Source organism: Panthera uncia, chromosome B4 (genome assembly GCF_023721935.1).
Source record: "Panthera uncia isolate 11264 chromosome B4, Puncia_PCG_1.0, whole genome shotgun sequence".
NCBI classification, from domain to species: Eukaryota; Metazoa; Chordata; class Mammalia; order Carnivora; family Felidae; genus Panthera; species Panthera uncia.
The window spans coordinates 77,543,521-77,570,214 of NC_064809.1; the positions used below are offsets into that span (position 1 = coordinate 77,543,521).

At 38.8% G+C, this 26,694-nt stretch overlaps 1 protein-coding gene across 6 annotated transcripts in view; it reads right to left on the bottom strand.

The window, feature by feature from the left end:
- The window catches only part of LOC125919129 (cyclic AMP-dependent transcription factor ATF-7), a 90,067-nt gene extending 64,112 nt beyond the window's left edge, over positions 1 to 25,955 (bottom strand). For 2 of the 6 annotated variants that reach the window (XR_007456674.1, XM_049625613.1), the window contains exons 1-2: positions 25,485 to 25,955; positions 6,501 to 6,569 (exon numbers count right to left, since the gene is read on the bottom strand). Coding sequence is in view for 5 of the 6 variants with exons in the window: in XM_049625613.1 (XP_049481570.1) it covers positions 6,501 to 6,548 (48 nt within the window). In the remaining variant the exon portion in view is untranslated. The other 4 variants (XM_049625618.1, XM_049625615.1, XM_049625616.1 and 1 more) reach the window with 3 other exon arrangements.
- Positions 25,956 to 26,694: the final 739 nt, after the last annotated feature.

The following is a 26,694-nucleotide window of genomic DNA, read 5'->3' on the forward strand; positions in this document are numbered from 1 at the left end:
GCATATGGTTAAAAAGCTTAAGTTTGTCCGGTTCCATCCTTTGAGCAGAACACTGAGGTTCTCTTTCCTCTCCTATGAAAGAGCTTCCAGACAGCATCTCTTGCACCGTGTTCATAATGCACAATTTATTGGCATTTCGTTTCCTTTTTCTAAATGGCCGGGAGGGAAGAAGAGCTCCACAGCCACCGTGTGTGGTTAGTAATGGCGCTTTTACTTGTCATTGTACAAAGCCTGTTAAATATTTACAACACAGACAGCAATATCTAGTCCTAAACACCCAGTTGTGAGTTTGAATTTTTTTAGAAATAAATCTATGACAAGTTTTCCCCAGCAAAACGCCAGAAGACTTTACTAACAGCTTCAAGAGACCCAGCGGGTCCAGAGGAGCAGTTATAGGCCATCTGGTGATTACTTATTATTATTTATACAGCACTGTAGATGTACACACAGATGTGTTATGAATCCACATACAGAGTAGGCCCTAACAAGGGCTTCAGACAAAATGCGACTGCTGAGCAAGTCAATCTGCATTAAAGAAACACACTAACCAGAAAGAGGGAACACTCTGGCTGTTCTTCAATCTGCCGCATTAGCTGGAAGAGTATTTGATAAAAGAATGATGAATTCTACACGACGATGACAATATCTTGCAAGTTAACAACCTAGCTATATGTGGTTTTGCAGGGGTGGCAAAAGAGGGACTAACGAAGGACAGGCTCCCAGAGACAGAAGGCAGTTTGTGAAAGAAGGGACTAACAAACAGCCTCTCTCCTGATTTAGGAAGAACGGAGATACAAAGATACTGGATTTTATTTTTTTTCCACCAGGAATGCTCTGAGAACAGCTTCTGGGCTCCCATTCCAAATATTAAGTCATACCCAAGGAAAACAAGAGTGAATAACTGAAAAATTTCATCTTAATTTCCTGGGTATAGCTCTAATTAGGTTCATACAGCCTCTCCCCCACCCCCCCCACCCCCTCGGCAAACTGGAGCAGGGATGCTTTTAATCTACCATGTTCTTAGTAACATAACAATAACTGTAATACGAAAACCTAAAATAATCAACCACACGTTTCTAAGGGCAAGCGTCAAGAGTGCCAGATCTGACGTTAAAAACAGGTTGAATTCCTTGCTCTTAATACATTTATAGTTTTAAAAATCTCAGTCCCAATTTTGTCTACACAATGCAAAATGGTGGTCTACTTCCATCACAAGGCTACATAAAACTGCAGCATAGTCAGAGTGGACTGAAAGTTATTGCAAAATCAACATATTATTACAAAAAACAAGGTTAGCATTTGGCCTAATTGTGTATAATGCAGTGTATTTTCAGCTGCCTGACAGCATGCAGGCACTCTTACCAGATGGGAACTGGATGAATTATTGAATGAAATATGAATTATTAAATAAAAATTTGAATTTTTTTAAACTCTTGGCAGGGGGTGAGGAAGAAAGGCTTATCTGTCTGCCTGAAATTGCCCTCACCTGTCGAAGCATGTAAATATGGTACGTACCACCATAAATGGGGTTTACCTAACCAGCCACTTCTTTCCTTGTTATTCTCTAATTCAAGATGCTCCCCTAACATAAAGAATTAGTAACCAGCACCAACCCATTTTCCTTCTTTTCTTTTGTGTTAATGCCAGGTAATAGGGAAACATGCCAGAAGGATAGAATTAAAAATCCAGAGTCCCATAGTACCAGTATGGTCCATTTAAAGGGAGGGCTGGGATAACAGAGAAAGTCTCTATAGATTTGTGTTACATAGGCAATAAAACATATACCTTTGTAGTATGCCGGCATTTAACCAATCATAGAAGCTATTTGTTGCCTCATATATTACAAAGCAATAGAGATTTAAGGGATAATGTTCATGGAGGCAGAGGATACGAAGCAATAAACAGCACTGGAGGTTGGTTAAATGCCAAGTGAAGCCAGGACTACAGCACCATAAACATTATTCCTATTATATGACAAGATAAGGAGGTACAAGAAGCTGCCCTCAATCCCACCACAACTAGGGCTCTATTGCTATTCTTGGCCTTAGAAAGGGAAAGCAGGCCCTGGAGGTCTATGAGCTAGTTATGTGTTTCAGGTCTCAGATATGAACAGAACCTCAACCTGTACCTAAATATCCTCTGGGAGAAGAAAAGATCCGGTAGGACACATCCGTAGGGGAAAAAAAATAACAAGAGCTGATCAGGTCACACTGGACAGAGAAACAATCAAAAGATTTGTCCTTAAAAGGACAGAGTTGATACAGAGTTGGTTATGACAGAAATCTTTCTCAGTGGCTAATAATGGGATGATACTGTGCATTAGAAGTATCTCCTCCGAGGAAATGTGTCCCTGTTCTTAAGGAAATAGACATTCTAAGTAATAAGCTTATATGATCAGCTTCTGCTCAAAGGCTTTGTTATGATAACCAGAAGGGCTACTGAAATCTGTGTAATTTGTACTGCAAAACAGTGTCATGTTCCAGAGAGGGAGGTATGGGAATATGGAATTTGTTGATTTCTAGTAATAAAAACTGGACAAAAAACGTCTAAAAGATAAGTTATCTAACTGCATTTACAAATCCAAGATTAATGTCAAAAACATAGTACAGCTGACCTTCGAACCACACGGGTGTGAACTGGGCAGGTCCATTTGATAAACATAGTACAATACTGTAAATTTTTTTCTTCCTTACAATTTCCCTAATAACATTTGCTTTTCTCTGCTTACTCAATTGTGAGAATACAGTATACAGTACATATAACATACAAAATATGAGTTAATCAACCATTTATGTTATTGGTAAGGCTTTAGGTCAACAGTAAGCTATTAGTAGTTAAGTTTTTTGGGGGGGGTCAAAAGTTGTATGCAGATTTTCAACTCCCCACGGGTGTTCCTAACCCCTGTACTGTTCAAGGGTCAACTGTAATTGTTTCTGCTTGCACATAAAATAAAACAACTTTACAATCCATCTTTAAATAAAAACGTCTCTCAAAGCATCAAAAACTTAAAAGACTGGGGCGCCTGAGTGGCTCAGGTCATGATCTCTCGGTTTGTGGGTTCCAGCCCCGCGCAGAGCCCCACGTCGGGCTCTGTCTGTGCTGACAGCTCAGAGCCTGGAGCCTGCTTTGAGTTCTGTGTCTCCCTCTCTCTCTGCCCCTCCCCCACTCACACTGTTTCTCTCTCTCTCTCTCTCTCTCTCAAAAATGAATAAACATTAAAAAAAATTAAAAGAAAAAAAACTTAAAAAACTACCTAAATTCGGCACCAAACGAAACTTTTATTATTTTAATAACAGAAGCAAAGCCATTTTATGGTCACAATGGTTTTAATTAGATGCTATCTTATAAACATTTCAAAAACCCAAACCACTCAAATTCAACCAACCCTTTGCCACAGGGTATCTGGGGTACTGTTGCCTTAACAACACTAACCCATTCTCTGGAGGCAGCTCTATTAACTACTCCTGCTACCACATTCCATAGAGAGGTATTAGCAAGAATATTGGTTTCCCTAAGTTCCTATTCATGAGAGTGATTAGGCCTCAAGAGAAACACGGTCTCAACAGGAGAGCAGAAATGAAAGGGCTCAAAACACCCTCTCATCTGTCTTTTCAGACAAGAATGCAGAGAACACAACCTTCAGCAGCCATCTTTTTTAAAAAAAGTACATGCAGCATATTTAGAATTCAGCTGTGTCACATCAGACTTACTGTTGGGAAGTGGATCATGAACAGAATCCAAAAATAACAGCCATTAAAGACCTAGCAACCAAAACATGTTTACGTATCCATTGAAAGCCTGGTGGTTTTGATTATATGGTGGAGAGCATAATCCACTAGTCTATTTTAGGTAAATTTTCCTTTCACCTTCCCTTAATATTAAGGCGTAAGATGATTTCTGAGTTTAGGGCCCATTGGGTAAAGTCCGGGTACAGAACAGATATTGAAATAATGCAAGATTCACATAGTTTTCGTCTGTTGGTTGGTTTTTTAAGGATCAGTCTCTTGAATTGTAATTTGCTTTCATTCCTTCTTCCGCTAAGTGGTATACCGGAGCCACCAATTTTTGAGGCTTCTATGGCAGTAAGTTCCAAACCGTGTCTTGTAAAAATTACCATGGTCCTTATCGCCAGTCCTGGAATTTACATAGCCTTTTTAAAAAATTATTATTCTACCATTTCTGAAATAAAAAATGTGAATCAATGACAGAGGATTATACATAGCTTGAAGGCCTCAAAGGGGCTCCAGGATGAAACCATTTTCAAGGGATATAAGGAAGTTGGATGACAGGCCAAGGGTAGTTCGCTTTCCCAAATTTATCTTCTCTGCCAGATTTCCACTATTTCATATAATAGAAAGCAATCACAGTAAAATGAGTCTTGCAGAGATCCTAGAGTTAAATTTTACTTAGATATTGGGAGAAACTTGGAAGAAGACTAAATATAACTAAAGAACTACAATTTTACCTAACCATAAAGTTCTGACATGCAAAGGAGTTACCTTCATAGACTTAAGCCGGAGTTTTCTATGCTTTTCTATGAAACAAGTACCTTGAATCCAAAAGAAGATACTCATCTCCCTGAGTACCATATCCACTAAAGGGAAAAAAAGCCTTTGGGACTTACCATATCCACTAAAGGGAAAAAAAGCCTTTGGGACTTATACTAGAGGTTATAATGAGTCCTAACAACCAAAATACCAGCAGACAGTTCAGAAATGGGAGGAAGAATAGGGGAAGGAAAAGGCTTATGATAAACAGTACCCAACAATACAAAAGGAACCAAAGTAAAAAGTCCTACTGTTTTTACCACCTCTAGTCCAAAAAATGCAAAACAAAAAGAAACAAACAAACACAAAACCGTCTGGGATCTCACAAATTTCAGTGAAAACTACTCTTTTCTGATAGACAGTCTGAAGAAACCTATTTAAACTTTTCTTCTTCCGAGAGCTTAAGAGATGATTTTCCATTTTAATTTCTTTAAGTCCTTGTCTAGGTGGTTTTCAGCATACAACATATAAGAGGGGCACTGAGTAGCTTAAGCCATGAACAAAGAAAAATAAATGTAAGTATGAGAAAAATAACTCTTTTCACCAAAAATGCAGATTTTTAAAGGGAGATAAGTGAAAAGGGTCCCAGGTATCAATTATGGAAATCACAGTAACTACTGCTATCAACACATCCACACACAAAAATCTGGAGGGATCAAGTTCAGATATATATTCTAATACAGCTGTTTGAAAATGGAAACAAATTTATCCTAATTTCTCAGGTGGCTTCTATTGTAAAAGAATAAAACATAAATCACACGGGGAAAACATCCAACCAACAATAAAGTTGAAAACTCTGACAAGGAAGGAAATATACCCTATGATGCTGAATACTTCAGAATATAATGGCTTTTTTAGTCTTCTCTGAAATTTTCAGCATTTACTGGAATGTGGAATCATCCTTCTGCCCATTCCTTGTCACCACCCCCATCTCATTCACCTCTCAAATTCCAATTCCTAGGAATCTCTGGAACTTAACTCTCTCTTTTTGTCTAAGTATTTACAATGTTTAATAGAACTAGTCTGCAATCTCACATACCACCAGTAAGTGTCACTGGGCAGTCACATGGCATATTCCTAACTGAACAGAAATTCAACCTTCAGGTTCCATAAAATCAATTCATGAAGGCAGATAAAACTTTCTTTGTATTCCTTTCTTCATCCTTTGTGGAACATGGCAGTAGGGAAGGGTCTAGGAAAAAGAGTTAAGAAGGTGCAAAATGGGGAAGAAGAAAAAAAAAGGTAACTTCAACAAAATTACTTTATTAAAAAAGCATATAATGAAAAATATCTGACACAAAATGTACACATATGCAAATAATAACATGGCAGCTGATGAACAGCACAAGGCATTTCATGGCATAAAAGAGGGAAAATGGCTAAGAAATCTTGTAGTTCATATATCTGCTGCGACATCTCAGGTTCTACACTGGATTTGCCTTCCCTACATAGACAGATATCTGCCTTAGCTACCAGCAATGATTTTCTGGATCAACAGTCCAAAGAAACTTTTTTTTTTTTCTTATTTAAAAAATCCAACAGATTCCAGCAAATTGTGGTTCACAATGAACGGGTATATTCTCGGCTGCCTATTCTAAATATGTTAAGCAGACTTTTATATCCATTGAAGGTTGAGGAAAAGATATTTCTAAACTTGTTTTGTATTTAGATGGATAGCTTTATAAAGGAGGAGAGAGCAACATGTATTCCCCAACACTGTGTGTCGGGAAACAAACACCAGTAGAATAACAATATGAAAGAGAGCAAGGCAGATTTCATTACGGTAGAGTGCCTACACTTCCTCATAACATGGATTTACACACTGCAAATCCTCTGATCTGATTACCTCCAGTGATCACGTAAAATACCGGCTTTAAACTCTTTGCCTTAGTGATAAAACAGCCACTTTGATTCACAACGAGACATTCACAATAAAGTATATTGTAAACGTACCTGTCCACAGCCCGGGGCATTGCACACAAACGGTCTGTCGTCTCCCATATTTCATATAGCAGAGCGGAGCTGAGGAGGGGGAGGCAGGGGGAAAAGTTATGTTAAATACGCTGGAGTTAAAAAAAAAAAAAAAAAAGTGCTTCAAAAATATCAAGCCTAGAAACAGGTGCTCCAAGAATGCTGTCTATCAAAGCTATAAACACAGGCTACTTTGGGGAGACCCATTAGACAGGTGGCATATGATCTACCGCGCCTCAACTGAAACTTTTAATTAGAAAAATTTAGACCTCAATAGTCAAGGAATTTCAAACCTTTTGCTAGATTTTCCCTCTTTCTGCTACAGTATATAACACACTCCTCCAGTCTACTGAATTACAACCAGTGCAGTTCCCTATGTCAATAAATCCACAGAACATTCGATGCGGAAGCCATATTTCTGAACTAGAGAAGACCAAAATTTGTCATTTAATTAATTAAGGGATTATAGGAGGGGTGCTCCATTTTACAGGGCTATAATCTGGCTCCCTGGTGTATAAACTACGAGACTGTTGGCAAGGGCCGTTTATCCCAGATTATTGCCAAAGAAAACAAAGCACCCATCCTATTGGGCTACACGGGAAATGATTTTCATTAATAAAAAAATAAAAATAAAAACCTTCTCTCCCCACTGGGAGCCTCCTTCTCCCCCCACCAATCGTCTGTGGCAAATGGAGAAATATCGGTGCCCTTCCCCCTCTAATTCTATTTATGGCTAGGTTTTTAAAAGCAGCAATAAAACAAATGTCGACTCTTTGGGGGTTTACTGGGTGAATATGTTCCGGCTGTTTGTGCTGCTCTCGGCCAGAGTTCTTGGGCTGCTCTGTTGCAGCCAACAGATGTGCGCTGCTGCAGGGGATAAAAGAAATGGCACTAAAAGGCATCACCATCCATCCTCTCTATTTCTCTGAAGAATTTAACAGGGCTTACACTGTTGTTGTTTTTTAATTATTGAGGCTAAACTCTTGAAATGTTGATAGACATTCCTTGTCAAAGAACAATAATTCCAATATGAATGTGTTGGGAAAATTTCTCATTTCCCAACCAGGAATAAAAATAGAGGTGGAGGTAGATAAGGATGAGAAATGCAAATCCTAGGGAAAATATTCCTAAAAGATAAACAGTGTTTTGAAGGGGTGGGGGGAAGGGCATAAAAACAGTCTTCATAGAATAAACTCCTAAAGGACATTTTTGAACATCCTTCTACAAGAAAGAAAGGGGTATAAAAGAATATTAACAAGGGAAGATGAAAGAGGAAGAAGAAGAATTTGAATATGCCTAGAAACAACTTCAGAACTGTAACCAAAATCAAAAGGTCAGAGTTAACCTCACTCAGGTCTGCATTAAAATAAAATGTTAAAATGCTGGACTGAATTTGGTAATCAGAAAAGCATGTGTAAAACTCAGAGGGTAGCTAGGTAACATCTCTTCTACTCTCTTAAGACTCACTCTGGGGTTGGAAACCAGTATTTCTGGTAGTCTGATCAGTAATTCCACAACTAATCAGTGTTCAAAATTGTGGGGTGCCCCATAAAATTGAACGGGCTTCTTAGTCATCTTTCAGGGTGATAGGAACAGGGTCTAACTATGAAGGAAACTGATGCTGCAGCATTGCTGTAATGGAAGGGAGCCTGTATGTACATAGGTGTACACAGATTTATATCACATTTAGCCAGGATAAATTGCTTCAATAAATTCTGTTCCTAGGAGAAGCCAGCTCGAGCTGATGATTGGGTACTGGGAAAATGAGAGCTTTATTCTTCTTCACACAGCCCCAGGACAAGGGGGCTTTCTGGTTTGTTTGTTTTAAATACGTGATGAGTTTTTTAGCACTTTCTGGAACTGTGACATAGTGCAAAAAATAAATACAAGTAAATAAAAGTAAATAAATACAAAGACCAAGGCCACTAGGACTGAAAATTCAGAACATTTCTGGAAAGCAATTCATCTCTGGAAAAATTCCTAACTGCTGTGCTGGAGATAATTCCACTTCCTACTCCCCAAACCTGCTTTCCTGATATAATCACAAAATGAGAATTTTATTTCAACAAGGTCCTCTAACAGATTTTCAACCAGGACTAAAACTACAAGGGCTAGAGCAGACATAACATAAGGAATCAGGCAGGATTCCTTCCTTTTACCTTGGTTCTGTTATTTGAGGCTAAATGTTCTGTCTTCTACCTAGAAGAGGAAAAGGGTGCTTGCTGGCTGAGGATTAGGGCAGCACTGGCACAGAGAGGGATTAAATACACTCTGGAACAATTTCCCTCAAACCACAAAATTCAAAATTTAACTTGGTTTTCTTGGTTTTGTACAATCACATCACAATATATGGCTTCCAAATTTTATTTAACTGCATCCTTACTAGGAATAGAAATGCAATATCATGACTTTCTAAAAGAAAACAAAAGGCAAAACCAAGTTGGGGGAAAAGTATTAAATGTAACAGAAGCAAGCATTTTCATGGCTCTTTAAATACTGAAATCTGACAGTCACTAACTGGGATTTCCTGCTTCCTTCCCACTTTACTAGCTTTTGTTTTGCCATTTTCACCAAAAGGAAGGTCACAATGGGAGGAAGAAGGCCCTCTTTCCTAAGTACCCACAATTATTCTTAAATCATTCCTCCATCTCTTGCTCTTTTTCATTTCCATCATTCTTGCTTTTTCACTTCAAAGTGATTTGTCTTTTTAAAGAATATTTAGCAACAACAATAATGATCTGTTCTCCCACTTAAAATTCTAGGGGCACCTGGGTGGCTCAGTCAGTTGAGCGTCCAACTTTGGCTCAGGTCATGATTTTACGGTTCACGGGTTTGAGCCCCATGTAAGGCTCTGTGCTGACAGCTCAGAGCCTGGAGCCTGTTTCGGATTCTGTGTCTCCCCTCTCTCTCTGCTCCTCCCCCACTTGTGCTCTCCCTCTCAAAAATAATAAACATTAAAAATAAATCCCGGGGCGCCTGGGTGGCTCAGTCGGTTGAGCGTCCGACTTCGGCTCAGGTCATGATCTCACAGCTTGTGAGTTCGAGCCCCACGTCGGGCTCTGTGCTGACAGCTCGGAGCCTGGAGGCTGCTTCAGATTCTGTGCCTCCCTCTCTCTCCGCCCCAACCCACTTGCATTCTGTCTCTGTCTCTCTCAAAAATAAATAAACATTAAAAAAAAGTAAAAAAAAAAATCCTGTTTACATCTTTTTAATTCCCAATCTGCTGCATCAATTGCTACATATAGAGAATGTGTTGCTTATTTCTATTTGATACTTAAAACAAATCTCACACATGTGAGAGGTCAAACTGATGCCTTCTCAAAAACAAAACCAACACATTTCTATAGTATAAACAGACTGAGACAAAGGTGAAATCTTGAATAATAATGCTGCCATTCACTAGAATGTAACTCACGGCCCATTTGTAACTGTACAACTTGACAAGTAGATCACTTGTCTGGGCACGACACTCAAGTCTGCTGTCTTCTCCATGATCTATTCCTCAGGATGAAACTCAAGCATTTTATAGAACTAGCCAACAAATGAAAGGCAAAGCATACATATATTGAGAGATACTTCCAAGGGGAAGTGAGATGCTTTCAGAGGAGATCGTAGAACAGGAAAACAAAGATGCTGAAAAAGGCTATCCTAGAGGCCAAGTCTGCAGAGAAAAAGGCTCATGTACTAGACTCACCAGAATGCATAAATGATAAAAATTACTATTTATTCAAAAGACAGAAAGTTATCTGAATGCTCAGAGAGAAGTGAAGAAAATCCAAGGTTCAGACACTGATTTTTATTAACTGGGATAATTTCATAAAATCTGTTACATAGTTTTGACAGAACCAGAAGTATATCCTAAAATGGTCAATGTGCAAATAAGAAAACTGATTCTCTATGTGTACACACACACAGGTGTATCTACACACAGGTATATCTATCCTTTTTTCTTCTGTTTCAACAGAATGAGGATGGAATCTGTCACCGAGGACTACAAAGTCAGTTCTCTGGACCCAGGTGTAATATGATTATTTCTTTAGTAACCAATTGCTGTTCATAAAATGGCCCAATTTTTGTAAGGAATAAAAGCCATATATGAACACACCCAAGGCCCTGTTCTTAGTTCCTAATAACAAAAAGCAGATACTACTAAGTATATAAAATGAGAAGAACATATTAATATCAAAAAACATTAATATTAAAGATTCATGAAAATCTAGAAAGGGTTCAGACTAGCTATCATTCATTCATTCAAAATGTATTACTTAGGAACTACTAAGTGCCAGGCAAAGTGGACATAAAAAGACAGAGGCACCTGGGTGGGTCAGTCAGTTGAGCACCCAACTTTGGCCCTGGTCCTGATCTCGCAGATGGTGTGTTCACACCCCACATTGGGCTGACTGCTGTCAGCACAGAGCCCACTTCGGATCCTCTATGCCCCTCTCTCTGCCCCTCCTCTGTTTGCACTCTCTCTCTCTCTGTCTCTCAAAAATAAATACACATTTTTTTTGAAAAAGACAATAATCCTTTGCAAAAAAAAAAAAGAAGAAGAAAGAAAAGAATCTTTCACTCATCTGTGTCAAAGAAAAACTACAGCCGAACAGTAGTTAAAGCAGTAAAAAACAGATTTTATTCAGAACTATTGTAATAGGGGGAAAGAGACCTCAGTGCAGAACTGGGCTCTGTTCTAAATACATCATGGACAAGTGGAAATTTACAGCCAACGACCACAGTAGGGGTTAATGGATAGAAAATTACTAAAAGGAAATATCAGGACAAAGGGGGATTCTGGCTAAACCGACCTAATAAGATTTTTTTTTAACGTTAATTTATTTTTGAGAGAGTGGGGGAGGGGCAGAGAGGGGGCCAGGGGATATGAAGTGGGCTTTGTGATGACAGCAAAGAGCCCGATGTGGGGCTCAAACTCATGAACCAGTGAGATCATGACCTGAGCCGAAGTCGGATGCTTAACCAACTGATTCACCTAGGCATCCCCAAATTCTTGCTAAAGATGGGCTAGAATGATCACATATAACCTGGGGGATTGAGAAAGATGGAAAACCTGATCAGATGTGAGGGTAATCAGATATCGAAGGCGGGGGGGGGGGGGTTCTTGCTACAACTGTATCTTACAAGAAAGTACACAGGTAGGCCTACAAGAAGTTTCTCGAACCTGACTAAAATTTGGTCAAAGAATCTTTGTCAACTGGCATAAGAGATGCCACGTAAGTGGTAAGAATGATGGCTTAATTTAAAGTTCAATTAGTCAGATTGATCAGTATATATATTAAATCCCTTGCTATTTCTCTTATTCTTTGTGGTCATTTGTCAAGTTCCTTTGCTAGCCAATTCCAGAGTATAGACAAGAGCACACAAAAGAGGGATTAAAACTCTTGGTAAAAGGGGCACCTGGGTGGCCCAGTCGGTTAACCGTCCAACTCTTGATTTCAGCTCAGGTCGGCTCAAGTCATGATCTCATGGTCTGTGAGACTGAGCCCCGTGTTGGGCTCTGTGCTGACAGCTCGGAGCCTTCGTGGGATTCTGTTTCTTCCTCTCTCTCTGCCCTTCTCCCACTTGCGTGTGCACTCTCTCTCTAAATAAACATTAAAAAAAAAATAAAGACTAAAGTCTAATGACATATTTTAAGTATATACTTTACAGCTACTTTGTGCCTAAGGTACTTGATGTGACTTAGTACAACCAACTAACTCTATGCTTTCCTTATCATCCAAATAACATAGAGGAGGCTCCATAGTTTTTGGTTAGAGCTTTAAGAAATTGGGAGAAGGAAGCTATTTGTCAAATTAACCCTTCACTGGCCCTTGAAAACAAAACCTAGGCCAGAGCTGTTAAGATATATTTTCAAGTATAAAAGAATGCAGTAGAAAGGGCATCTTCATATAAGACTTTTGGGAGTACATACTTGAACAATCGTTCTGGAAAGCCATCTGGCAATATTTATATTAAGTGTCTTAAAATGTTTTATATTCTTTGAACAAATCATTCTTTCAAGACTTTATTCTGAGGTTAAAGCCCAAAACATGGATCACTTATGTATTAAAATGTTCATCATAGTTCTATTTGTAACAACAAAAAAGGAACGGAAATTAAACATTTAAGAAGAATGGATAAATATAAATTAAGATATTGCCTTACAATAGACTATATTTAAGTTGTTAAGAATAACGTTTCTGAAAGCTATCTAATGACATGAGAAAATGCTATACATTCTGTAGGGGGAAAAAAGCAGGCTATCAAATTGCATATGTGGGGCACCTGGGTGGCTCAGTCAGTTGGGGGCCCGACTCATGCTCAGGGCATGCTGCATCAGGCTCTCTGCTGTCAGCAAGGAGCCTTCTTCTGCTCCTCTGTACCCCTCCCCCGCTTATGCTCGCTCCCTCTCTCTCTCTCAAAAAGAAAATAAACATTTTAATTTAATTTTTTAAAAAAATTTTAATAAAAATAAATAAAATTGCATATGCACCATAATTCCAAATCTACAAAAAAAGAAAACAAAATAGGGACGATGCCTGGCTGGCTCAGTCAATAGAACAAGTGACTCTGAGACTCTTGATCTTGGGTTCATGAGTTCAAGCCCTACATTGGGTGTAGAGCCTACTGAAAAAAAAAAGCAAAAAAAAAAATAATAATAATAATAATAAGCATAAAAAAGATAAGGGAATTAGCATCAAATGTTAATAATGATTATCTCTGGGTAATGGTATTCCAGGTGATTTTGTCTTCTTCTTTGTACCTTCAGAATTTTCCAAAGTCTACAATGATCACAGATTGCTTTTAATAAAAATACAGAATATGATGTAAGCTAATAAAAAAAAAAAAATGCTGATCTGCATGACTGAAAAAAAACAAAACATGTCTAATGAGTTTCAAAAAGGCCCACATCTGCTAGACTATTCCAAAGTACTAAACAGCATACTTACAAATCATATAAGGTTGTTCGTTCTCTACTACAAAGCAACAGAACCAACTGACAAATTAACAAGTTCAAAATGGACTACCAAAAAATCTTTCTAAAATTATAAACTAACAGCTCATATAGAAATAGACACAGTGGAAATTTAAACATAACGATACACAGGGTAATCAAGCAGTTCAAGATAGTTCCTCCTTTGTTACCTTCAAGGACTCATTTTCAGAATCCTATGAATGCTCCCTAACAACTAGTATTACTTATATTAAACATTCAGAAATGGCCCCATCCATTCATCATAAAGAGAATAAAGAGCTGAAACCAAGCTTAGCAGGTACTGAATGCCTTTCAGCTCAGCTATAAACAAGCTAAAAAGTTTAGACAGGCACCCAAACAGAGCTCTATGGGCTCCATTTCCTTATGATATTAAAAAGAAAGAAATTATATACAAACAGTTCTCCTCCAAGAACATAACTTTGGATACTAAGTTTCTGACTCTAAGATAATTTAACTGCCGCCAAGCAAAGAGTACAAACACCAAAGATCTCTACCACAGCAGTCTCAACATTTGATTCTCCATAGGATACTTGGTGCTACTGTGATTTGCATTACATCTAGAAAAATGATTTAAGGAAAAAATGCCAATAAACATATGAACTGTGAGACTATAATACATGTTATGTGAATCTCAGAAAACAAAGACTCAAGTTTTACTAGGCAGATTATTTAGGAATTGAAATTTCTGTTCATAAATTCTGAGTTTGTTTTCCACTGTGTTATTTAGCATAAAAACAGTTTAGCATATATTATTTCAATAGTACGTAAACTAACTGCCCCAAAAGGACAATATAGAAAGCACATACATCATTACAATCTTAAACTAACTTGCCTTACTGTTTTATATCTGGGTAAAAACACAAAGCGTAAAGCACTTCGCTAACTAACAGACTGGAAAACAGAGGTACAGAGTTATAAAAAAATGGGCAAAAGATGAGTCAAGAGGTTGAGGTTGGCCTGAATCCTAGTTACCTATTCTCACACACCTGAAAGAAGATATAAAAATTGACAGCACATCTTTTTAGGACTCCTGAAAATTATATGACAACTTGTATATTATATAACTACTTCCAACTGAATTGTGTCTTTCCAAAAGTTTACACACAGTAGGTGTTTCTTACATGTTTATTATATAAATGAATATCCAGAAATATGAATTTGAGGGATTATAAGTTCTTGGAGCATTGTTTTTGTCTAGGGAAATTAAATAATGTTATAGTTTTAACATTAAGTATATTTTATTATAAACTTTTTCAATTTACAATCCAGTTCTAGTATATGTCAAGGATTGGCAAACTTCAGTCTGTGGGCCAAAGCCAGCCTGCCACCTGTTTTTGTATGGCCCACAAGCTAAGAATGGTTTTTACATTTTTAAATGGTTGAAAAAAGCCATAAAAAGAGTATTCCAGAACACATAAAAATTATATGAAGTTTGGGGTACCAGGGTGGCTCAGTTGGTTAAACGTTTGACTTTAGCTCAGTTCATGATCTCACGGTCCGTGAGTTCGAGCCCCACACTGGGCTCTGTGCTGACAGCTCAGAGCCTGGGAGCCTGCTTCAGGTTGTGTGTCTCCCTCTCTCTGCCCCTCCCTTAATTGTGCTCTGTCTCTCTTTGTCTCTCAAAAATAAACATTAAAATAATCATCATAATTAAACGATACATGACGTTCAAATTTTAGTGTCCATAAAAAAAAGTTTGAAGGGCAAACAACCAAGCTTATCCTTTGCATGTTGTCTATGGCTACTTTCGTGCTACAATGGCAGAGTTGAGTACTTACAACACAGACCTCACGCCTGCAGAGCCTAACATATTTACTCTCTGGTCTTAGTTTGCAAACTCTTGATATTCATAAATAACTATTATTAATTAAAGTACATGCTTAATTAGGAGATCCCAATTATAAGAAATGTCAGAGTATATGTGTTAATTAATAAGAACTTTTATAATGTGACTATTTAACCAATTCCTTTTTATTTGACTACAAATTTTAGAAATTAGGTTTTCTTTTTTCTTTTCTTTTTTTTTTTTTTTAAGTAATCTCTACACCCAACATGGGGCTCAGATTCACAACTCTAAGATCAAGAGTCCTATGCTCTTCTGCTTGAGCCAGCCAGGCACCCCAGAAATTAGGTTTTCTTAAAATAAGATTAATTAATCTAGCTCTATAGTTCTCAATCTTTAGCATATTCACCTGGGCACCTTGAAAAATGCTGATTCCTATGCCTCCTGGATTCTCTTGGCTTTGGGACCCAAGAATCTACACTTAAAAAAACACCCTGGGTAATCCCAATGCAAATGGTCAGTAACCCAGCATTTGAGAGGCACTAAAGTGGTTGGAAAGTTTAGTTCTTCCACATAGTAAACGCGTGTATTTTTCCAGTTTGGTACTATCAGACAGCAGTTCTCAAAGTGGGGTGCAGGGATGCCCATAGATCCCTGAGACCCTTTCAGAGGGCCGTTCAAGTCATAGATGGGTAAACCATCTGTTTAAAGGGCAAGATAGGCTAATTCATTTTAACATAATAAAGTATTAAAAGTTCACAGGTGGTTTTAGATTCTACACAACAGCTAACCTTTAAGAAACTACCACATTTTGGATTCTGGTATAGTATCAAGGAAAGACTATCTACAACTATCTGAAAAGAATCTTTCCTTTTCCTATCAAGTATCAGTGTGAGCCCAGGTTATCCTCATATACTTCAACCAAAACAACATATTGTAACAGACTGGATGCAGAAGCAGATATAAGAATCCAGCTGTTTTCTATTAAGCCAGATGTTAAAGAGATCTGAAGCCCTTCCCCTAAATTTTTTTGACACTATAATACAGTTATTTATGCTATCATTTTAAAGTAATATTTTTTCGCGGTGCCTGGATGACTCAGTTGGTTGAATGCCCAACTTCTGATTTCGGATCAGGTCATGGTCCCAGGGTTATGGGATGGAGCTTCGCACAGGACTCCGTGCTGAGCATGGGGCCTGCTTGGGATTCTCTCTCCTCTCTGCCCCTCCCGCCCTCCACTCTCTCATGCACTCTCTCTCTAAAAATAAATAAATAAAACACATTTAAAAATAAAATAAAATAAATATTTTTTCAACTGCTCCATTGTAATTTCTAGTATGTTCAATATCAATAGATATAACCAAGACAAACCAAAGCCCTTTGGAGTCCCCAACAATTGTAGAGTATAAAGGGATAGGTGCTGAGACCAAAAGCAGTTTGAAACCCATTGCTTTAAGAAATACACAAACAGTAGAATACCCTGGACTGATCAAAGAGAAGGTTAAAATTAATTTCTGGATTTCGAGCTCTGACATGCAGGGACAGGTTTCAAAAAAAAGGAGCCAGCTTAAATAGACCAAATAGTTTTGTAGCAAATGACTGAAAACAGATGGGAGTGAGAATTAGGCTGAATCATAAGTTAGGCAACACATGGCCAAAGCTTAGAACCTATCTGGAAGCAGCTTCATATAGGCAACTACTTGACTAGAATTTTTTTTTTTAAGTCTCTCTAGGCTTTTGGAGGATTCAAGGAACTATTCTGAGCTATCCTCAGAAAAGTTAATAAAGCAAAGACAAAGAAGCAACAACTTGCTAAGCAGGAAGCAGAGTTAGAAATAACTAGAGAACATTATACCTATTTATGTTTGGCTTCAATATGCATTTTAGGAGTTGAAAAATTCCTGGAAAATGGTAAGCTGTCAAAAATCTAATGTTGGGGGCGCCTGGGTGGCTCAGTTGGTTAAGCATCTGACTTCGGCTCAGGTCATGATCTCACAGCTTGTGAGTTCGAGCCCCGCGTCGGGCTCTGTGCTGACAGCTTGGAGCCTGGAGCCTGCTTCGGATTCTGTGTCTCCCTCTCTCTCTCTGCCCCTCCCCCACTCATACTCTGTCTCTCTCAAAAAATAAATAAACATTAAAAAAATTTTTTTTAAATCTAATGTTGTGTTTTGTGTTTTTTCCTACTCATTTTCAGATAAAGTATCATCACTAAAACAATAAACCAACACCAGTCAACCCCAAAACACTAATCTTTTAACTTTTTTAAATGTTTATTTATTTTTGGGAGAGAGAGAGAGAGAGAGAGAGAGAGAGAGAGTGTTCAAGTGGGGTAGGGACAGAGAGAGAAGGAGACACAGAATCTGAAGCAGGCTCCAGGCTCTGAGCTGTCAGTGCAGAGCCTGATGCAGGGCTGGAACCTACGAACCACAACATCATGACCTGAGCCAAAGTCAAACACTTAACTGAGCCACCCAGGCGCCCCAAAATACTAATCTTTAAGGATAAATTTAACATCTTCATGAACTTACTATTTTTTTTTTATGGACTTAATTTAAACAGACTGCAAACAACAACAAACCTGATAGACTTTAACATTAAACTCCAGTATGAGGTTGGTCCTAGATAAGAAATTGCTACAGTTACCTCATGATGACAATCATGGCAATGGTTAGAAACTGTCCAGGGGGTGGGGGTGGGGGGGGTATCTATTTTCTAAGACTGTCCACAGACTGGCAACACGGTGATCTGTTTGGGGTATTCTAATGTTCACTGATTGTCTTTCAACAGTCCCAAACACAGATGTATAAAATATCAACAAACTACTGCTTGCCCATAACTTAAAACAATAAAGAAAATGGTGCTACAGGAGACAAGTTAGTATCAGAAATACCAGAAAAACCATGTTAAATAAAACCAACATGGTGTCACTCAAGTTTGATAAAGCTTAAATAAACATTACTGGCAAGAAACTTGGTGCCAACACAAATCATTTATAGCAGTCATATGTTCTATCCAATAAATCATCCTGTTTTTATAATATAGTCAGGCATATTCGTATTCAAAAAGAATGATTACACTATTTTTTAATGTGAAAAAAATGTAATTTTTCTACCACATTGTAAATTTTAAGCCCCAAATACAGTATGACCAATTTAGCATATAAATCTCCTTTGTCCATTATGTCAGCAAAAAGCACTATACCAGATAAGAAGATATTAATAGGTAATTCTACTCAAAACAAGTTGCATTTTGTGAGAAGGTGGGGCTATGTCAAAACAATGTCCCACAGAGGCCCAAGCCACAAGCTCACAAAAAGTGACTTTTTAAGCTAAATCATGGCTCTTGTTAGACCTTCATAAATTGACATTTATTAAGGATAAATGCAGTACTGAATAGAAAAGGGAAACCTTTTTTTATTAACTAAACTCTACCTCCAACGTGGAGCTCGAACTCATAACCCCAAGACCAAGAGTCTCATGCTCTACAACTGAGCCAGCCAGGTACCCCCAAAAGAGAAATTCTATACATGCTTGGGTTTCAAATGTATGAGAACATTTAGAATTAAAATCACCAAAAAATGAGAAAAAGCTAACAAAGTGAAGTTGTGAGTCTCTAATGAGTTTTGTTCTCCTACTAAGTGTTCTTATACCCTTCACAATACTAATGTAGTAACTCACAGTTGCCTTAGTTGGGAATCTTTCCTAGGTGTCTGCTTACAAAGCTTTAAAAACTACATAACAAACTGGTCTTTTCATAAAATTTTTCCTTAAATATAACACTCATCCTTCCTCTCTAAGGAAGCCAAGCAGTATACATTTACTTTCAAAACTAAACTGAATCTTCTTCATTGTATACAGGCAGTGGGTATATTATTCAAATCCTTCCCCCACCAAAAAAAGTTTCTAAACAAAAGGATAAACAAGAGAAGGAAAGGAAACAAAATACTATGACTTAAGGAAAGAAAAAAAAAAAAACATTCTTTCAATACAAAGTGTCCACCAGGGAAATTTTGGAAAGAAAGTATCATGATGAAATATTTAAAGACATGAAATGACCCCAATGCAAAATATTTGTTGTTGTTGACTTTTGTTTTTTGGGTTTTTGTTTTGTTTTGTTTTGTTTTGTTTTGTTTTCTGGTGTTTTTGCTCAAAGGAGTTATTTCTTGTCATTTATGTTCCTTACTTTTTGTTTAGCCATTCCCACTGGGTCAGTAGAACCATTTCAATTTCATTTTCTTTACACTCTATTTTTCTTCCTGATTCTTCAACAGTAAGTTCTTTGATCTGAGTTTCTATTTATGAATGTGTGGACTGGAAAGGACCTTGAGGGGTCGTCAAGTCCATCCTTCTGCTTTCCAGGAGAATTCGTAACTTAACAATCTCAGATGGATGAGAAGCTATCAAAAGAAGATGCATCCTGTCCCTAATGGCATGCTACTTTATTCTGCACAGACATTTCCATTCACAATTTGCAATTTTCTAAAAGTGAAAGTAAAAATTAAAACCCCAAAAGAGGAAGGTGCTTTAAAAAATGCATTTATCAGCTAAAACTGCTCAAACATAAATTCAACTATCAGGTCTAAAATTAACACACAGGAAAGTTGTTGGCTGCCAACATCGTCTTTAGTCCCTAGAGAGATGTCTTCTGATTTCTGGCTTATTGCTAGCACAATTTTACCTACAGCACAGAACATGGCAAACTTAGCCCACCACATCAATAAACTGTAATTATAAATGTCAATTTTGTGTGTGTGTGTGTGTGTGTGTGTGTGTGTGTGTATGTATTTTCTTACAGGTGGTATAGGTTTTTATTCCAAACAGAAAATGAAAACTTAGGTCTAATTTGGAGGTATCAATATTATGGGGCAGCTACAATATAACTGTTACATGGGCAAAAGTTTAATTTTTTAATACGTAACTTAAAATGTTGAGGGAATGGGGTGCCTGGGTGGCTCAGTTGGTTAAGCGTCCAACTGACTCTTGATTTCGGTTCAGGTCATGATCTCACAGTCCTGGGACCAAGCCCTACGTTGGACTCAGTGCGGAGTGTGAAGCCTGCTTGGGATTTTCTCTCTCTTTCTTTTTCTCTCTCAAAAATAAATACTTAAAAATAAATAAATGAATAAATGAATAAAATGTTGAGGGAATGACATTTCTTCTTAAAAGTTTCTTTTTTTTTCCTTCCTAAAAGTTTCTAAAACAGAATTTCACCTGATGACAAAAAACATCCAACTATGAAGAAACACTGTTAATCATTCTAGAATTGTTTAAAAAATAAAGAAAAAGTAAAAAAAAAATAAATAAAGCAGGACCAGCAATGTTCGAAATGGGAGGAAAATTACAGCTAAAAAATAGGGGAATTATTATTTTTTTTAATGTTTATTTATTTTTGAGAGAGAGAGAGATAGAGCATGAGCAGGGGAAGGGAAGAGAGAGAGGGAGACATAGAATTCGAAAAAGGCTCCAGGCTCTGAGGTGCCAGCACAGAGCCTGATGTGGGGCTCGAACCCACGAATGATGAGATCATGACCCAAGCCGAAGTCGGACGTTCAACAGACTCAGCCACCCAGGCGCCCCCAAAATAGGGGAATTATTAAATAGATGGCTTATGAACAACCGGCAAGTAATCTAGTGATCTATAAACACTAGCGTAACATAGCTAGGTAGCAACTAATGTTTAACTTCATTTCTTTTTTTTTTTTTTTTTTTTCAATGTTTATTTTTGAGAGATGAGAGAGGGAGAGAACGTGAGCGGGGAGGGAGCAGAGAGAGGGAGACATAGAATCCAAAGCAGGCTCCTGGCTCTGAGCTGTCAGCACAGAGCCCAATGTGGGGCTCGAAATCAAGAACTAAACCCTGAGATCATGACCCGAGCTGAAGTCGGACGCTTAATTGAGCCCAGGAGCCCCTAACTTCATTTCATTTTTTAACAGGTCACTAGCCTAGGAGCTCAGGGATAGGTCAGAGACAATATATTTAGATTTCAACAAGATACCTCTTCATATTTCACAGGAAATGTAGGTTAAGAACATAAAACAGTAGGTGGATTCACAATTGAGTTTTACCCGAAAGGTTGATTAATGGAGTGCTGATTTACACAGCATCACTCCACTCTTACTTATTTTTACCAGTGACCTAAAACAAACACATAGGGGTCATGTTTATGTCTTGCTTATCAAATTTATCTATCAATGATACAAATATGAGAATATGACACGAGGAATGGCCAAGAGGCTAAATAACATTATTAAGCTAAAACAATAAACACAAACTAACAAGATGACAATAACAAGGATAAATGTAAGGTCATCAATTACATGTAAAAAATTACACAAATCAATGCGATCTTAGACTTTAAGAACAGAGCTACCAAGTGCAGCAGAAAAGAGGCCATACTCTCCCTTGTACTATGTATTGATCAGATTATACCTGAGATGTCATTATTTCAGTTCTAGATAAGAAACCCTAAAGATTCAGGCAACCGAGTTGATGAGCAACATGAACTTTATTAAAAATGGTCATTTGAGGAATGGCTGAAATAACTTGGGATATCTATCCCAGTAAGAGAAGCCTCTCTTCATGGGACATAACCGTCCTCAAATATTTGAAGGGCTACCATGTTGACAAATAATTAGGTTTATTTATTGTAGCTGCAAATGGCAGAACTACAGAGCTTCAGCACAATGTAAAGAATGTTCTTTTTTTATTTAAAAAAAATTTTTTTTAACGTTTATTTATTTTTGAGACAGAGAGAGACAGAGCATGAACGGGGGAGGGTCAGAGAGAGAGAGACACAGAATCCGAAACAGGCTCCAGGCTCTGAGCTGTCAGCACAGAGCCCGACGCAGGGCTCGAACTCACAGACCACAAGATCATGACGTGAGCCGAAGTCGGCCGCCCAACCGACTGAGCCACCCAGGCGCCCCAAGAATGTTCTAAAAGTAGACCTCCAATAATGGGATAGGGTATCTGTGAAGTGGGGACCTCTTCCTTATAACATTAGGAAGTGAAAAGACCCAACTACCAGGGATTCCAAATATAATGTATTTTCACATTTCATGAATATATTGATCCCCAAAGAAGCCTGCTGCAGGAAGACAAAATTCAAAAACCGGATGCTTAAAAATTGTTTTCCTTGACATGTTTCTAAATAGGTGGAAGACCTTTTCTCTTTTTTAAAGTTTATTTATTTATTTTTTTAGTATTCTCTCTCTACACCCAACATGGGGCTCGAACTCATGACCCCAAGATCAAAAGTTGCAAGCTACACCGACTGAGCCAGCCAGGTACCCCGATGGAAGACTTTTTCATGAACTCTAAAATCATAATACCATTTTCAGAGAAACCAACAACAAAAGAAATTAATGCTTCTTCTTTCTTAATGAATGCTGCATTTGTTTTTCTCAAAGAAACAACATCTGCATCTTAACTTTAGTACCTTTATCAAGGGATAAGGGACAATTATATGCCAGCCTGCCAACTAGTCTCAAGAAGAGAGCTGTCTTTGTTATGCATGTACAAGGCAATGCTATTTGCTCCACCTAAAACTTCCTTGCAAGGAGAAGACTCCTCCTTATCAGGCGTGGATGAGGCTGCTTGAACACTGACTCCCTCCTACTGAAGCCTAGGAAAAACTCAGTCTTGACATGTACAAAACAGTAACTTGTGAGAACTTCAGAGCAGCTGTGTTCAGGCAGAGCCAGGGACTTTACTTGAGGCAAAGCAGTATAGCTTAAGAGTTGGTTGAAAAAAACAATTTTCATTTTGGAAGCGGGAGAGGAAAGAGAAAGGAGGTACAAGAGCAGTATCCGTGAACATTTAAAAGCAATGGTAAACCAAAATGCTTAAAAATTACAACACCGAAACATCACAGGATGTAACCTTTGATCCACAAGCTTAAAGATGAGGAATATTAGCACTCTCTAGCTTTCTGCTAGGTGTTAACACTAATGAAGGAAAAAAGAATCTTGCATTTAATAGTGCCCAAGTTAAAGCCATCACAAATTCTAGGATGGGAGAATAAAACAAGGGACTTTGCTTCTTCACTGTATATTTTTTTGTGCTGCTGTCAGGCAAACCGCAAAGACGTCTGAATGCCCAACAGAACTGCTGTAAATGTGAAATACCGGAACCCAATTCAGTAATTAATGCCAAAGTGTCAGTAATTAATTAGTCTTAATGTGTTGTAGGGGCAACTTTCTGGCCAGGAGAAAAAGCTTCAAATGGTCCCTGAAAACCGAAGGTTAATACAAAGCAACACACTCCAGTTTCTCTTTATGTAACAGCTTTACCGGCATTTCAGACATTATTTTGCTTCTCAAAAGTAAAAGGAGAAGAGTAGGATGGAAAAGACAAATCTATGCAATAGAGAAGAAGTTATTAATTAATTGGCTGCATTGGTTCAATCCATTATTAAATACACAACTATCAAACAAAGGGCAAAGGCTTGTCCCTTTGCTGTACAGAATTAAGAACTGGTAAGACTACTTAGTATAGCTGCCAAACTTTTCTTTAGCTTCTTTTCTTACAGACATGTTACATTTCGCAATAGTCTCCACTTACCTTACATCCTCCATGTTTAAGTACAAATTGTGTTTGATTTCCTCAACACTTGCCCTAAGATATTATGACATATCTTTAGCTTCTGAGTCTAGACACAAAGGAAGAAACTGAATTTTTTTCACTTTCCTGAAATACATGCCCATCTTATTTATACCATTTAAAATATATAAGCTAATGAAAACTAACTACAACCATCCATTTAACAACTCTTCAAGAATATAAGTGGATACGACATTTAACAAAACAAACTTCAATTTAGTATATTTTTCTGTGCTTACAAGAACTGGAAAGACCGATGTCTTTATAAGAATTACTTTACTTATACTACTGCAAAGTTTTTAAACATAAGAATCAAGCGAGCTTGCCCAGAAAGCTCTGCAGACCCCCACAACCCTACACTTACTAGGACACAACCGTCGGAGATACTAAAATACTCCTCTATTAAGTAGAAAACAAACTTTTAAAGTTAGGAAAGTAGCAACGCGGCAATCTGGGTAGGAGGTGCCCTGGGTAGTAAACACCCCAGTCAGAGAACATAACAAGCAATTCAGAGCAACATATGACTCCCAATGGGGCTCCAACTTGGGCTGCTTAAGTCCCAAGCCCCCATCCCTGAGTTTAGGAAGATATGAGTGTAGGAAAAGGAAGAGAGAGAGAAAGGAAATCACAATAGAAGTGATGAAATTGTTCTATTTTTCTCCTCCTGTACCCCTATCCCACTATTCTTGCAAGCTGGTCACCAGACTAGGTGCCCTATACACCAAATGCCCCGAATCAATATCCTAGGCTGCTTCTGTTACCTAGGCTAAAAACGTTATCTATCAGCTGTCTCGTTTCCAAACACCACCTCCTTTACCCCCTCTGAATTCCTACACCCTTCTCAAAACCGATGCTTTTTGACTACTAAGTCCACCCCTATTAACTTCCTAAACTCATTCACTGAATCTTCTCCAAATTCAGACTTTCTCTCTGAAATCCTGTCCCTATGCTTTTTCATAATGCTGTCGAAATGCCAGGACTCCCATTTCCAATGATTTACTCCTACCTATCTTTCCAACCAAACCCAGTGCCATGTTTTCACCTACTCTCCCTATCTCCTGCCTATTACCCCTGGCTCTTCCAATGCCAAGCTCCTAACACCACTCTTTGATAAGCCTGGGTCTTCAACCAATTTAGTACCCTTCCCCTTCCTCCCGTTCCACTCCATCCCCTGATCCTCCCATTAGGCTCTACCAGACTTCCATTCCCTCAGGATTCAACTCCCCTCTCCTTGCCACGCCCTGTGCCCCCCGGGGCTACTTACCCCAAGTTCTCCCCACACTTCAGGCCTCTGGCCCCGCCTTCCCCCCCAAAGGAAGGAGGCGGTAGGAGGGAGAGAAGAGGGGCGGCACTCCGCAAGGTAAGGACGATCTCTCATTAGTGTTCATCGCCGCCAATCGTAGCTTCCTTCTCTTTTATTGGTCGGCGTTAGCCCATGCCCCACCCACTTCCTCAGACTGGGCCCGGCCACCGCCTCAGCGCCCCCGTCCAACACAGACTGGGAGGGGAGACCCCGGCCTGGGACACTGGGACTGGCCAGAGTTGAAAGGGAGACTCTGCCAGATCATGGACTAGTTAATGTTAAAAGAACTCACCCGCTGGTAGCTCCGTCGCCTCCCGCCCGCCCGCGTTCGGTCCCACAATCTGTCTCCAGCTCCTTCTTTCCCCCCTCAGCGGAGCAGATACTTTCTTCTCGTCCGGCCAGGGGCTCTCACCTCTCGCGAGATGTGGGGGGTGCTGGGGGAGGAAGGGCGAGATCCGTAGGACCTAAGTTGGAAAGGGGCCGAAAGGCGGGGCTCCGGAAAAAAGAAGGGGCCGGGCTTTCGGTGGGTCGGGCTCGACTGGGGAGAGAGGCTGAGCGAATTCGGTACACACAGGTTACACGTGTTTGGCTGTGGAATATAGGGGTAAAACGAAAGGGAAAGGGAATCCTTCCAGATGCCTGTAGTGGTGGAGATCCAAAAGGTAGCGTAAAGGGGCGCCTGGTAGAAGAGGATGCGATTCTTGATCTTAAGGTCATGAGTTCAAGCCCCACCTGGGGTATAGCGATCCCTTAAATAAATAAACTCAAAAGTGTATATTCAAGTAAACATACTAGGGAATGAGATTATTTAAAAGGAGCGCACTTTGGTTTCCCCTCCCTTGGCCGCTAAAGGAGCACACTTGAATAACAAGAGTTTTGGGGTACCTGGGTGGCTCAGTTGATTCAGCATCAGACTCTTGATTTGGGCTATGAGCTCCAGCCGAGAGACGGAGCCTGATTGGGATGCTCGCTCTCTCTCTCTCTCTCTCTCTCTCTCTCTCAAAATAAACTTGAAAAAAAGAAAAATGAAAGATTATACCTAAATGAAGCTGTTTTAAAAGAAAAAGGGGGCGGGGAGGGACTTGAGGCGGATACACAAGGGGATTCAGGTTGCCAAACAGTTGAGTAATTGCATTTTCTTCTTTGCACTTAGAATAATAGTGTGGCCATAACTCTGCTATGTGTGTGACTGCATAAGGGGTGGGGATGGTAAGGGAACTGGCGACTTATAAATAAATGTGCAGGTTGTTTCTACTCTCCTCCAGAGTTATCACTTCCTTAAATGGAAAGTAGTGTGAAATGCCCTTAGCCCTAGAACTGGAGTGAATGTATTGGAAAAAACAAGCCACCTACCTAAGCAGTCCTAACCCTGTTATTTAGTTAGCCTGTGACTTCCAGCGAGATGATTCTCTGAATCTCTTTACTCTGGGGCTAGTAATCCCATTTTACTCAAAGAGTTGTAATGATCAAGTGAGATAAAATATATAGCACTGGGAATTAAA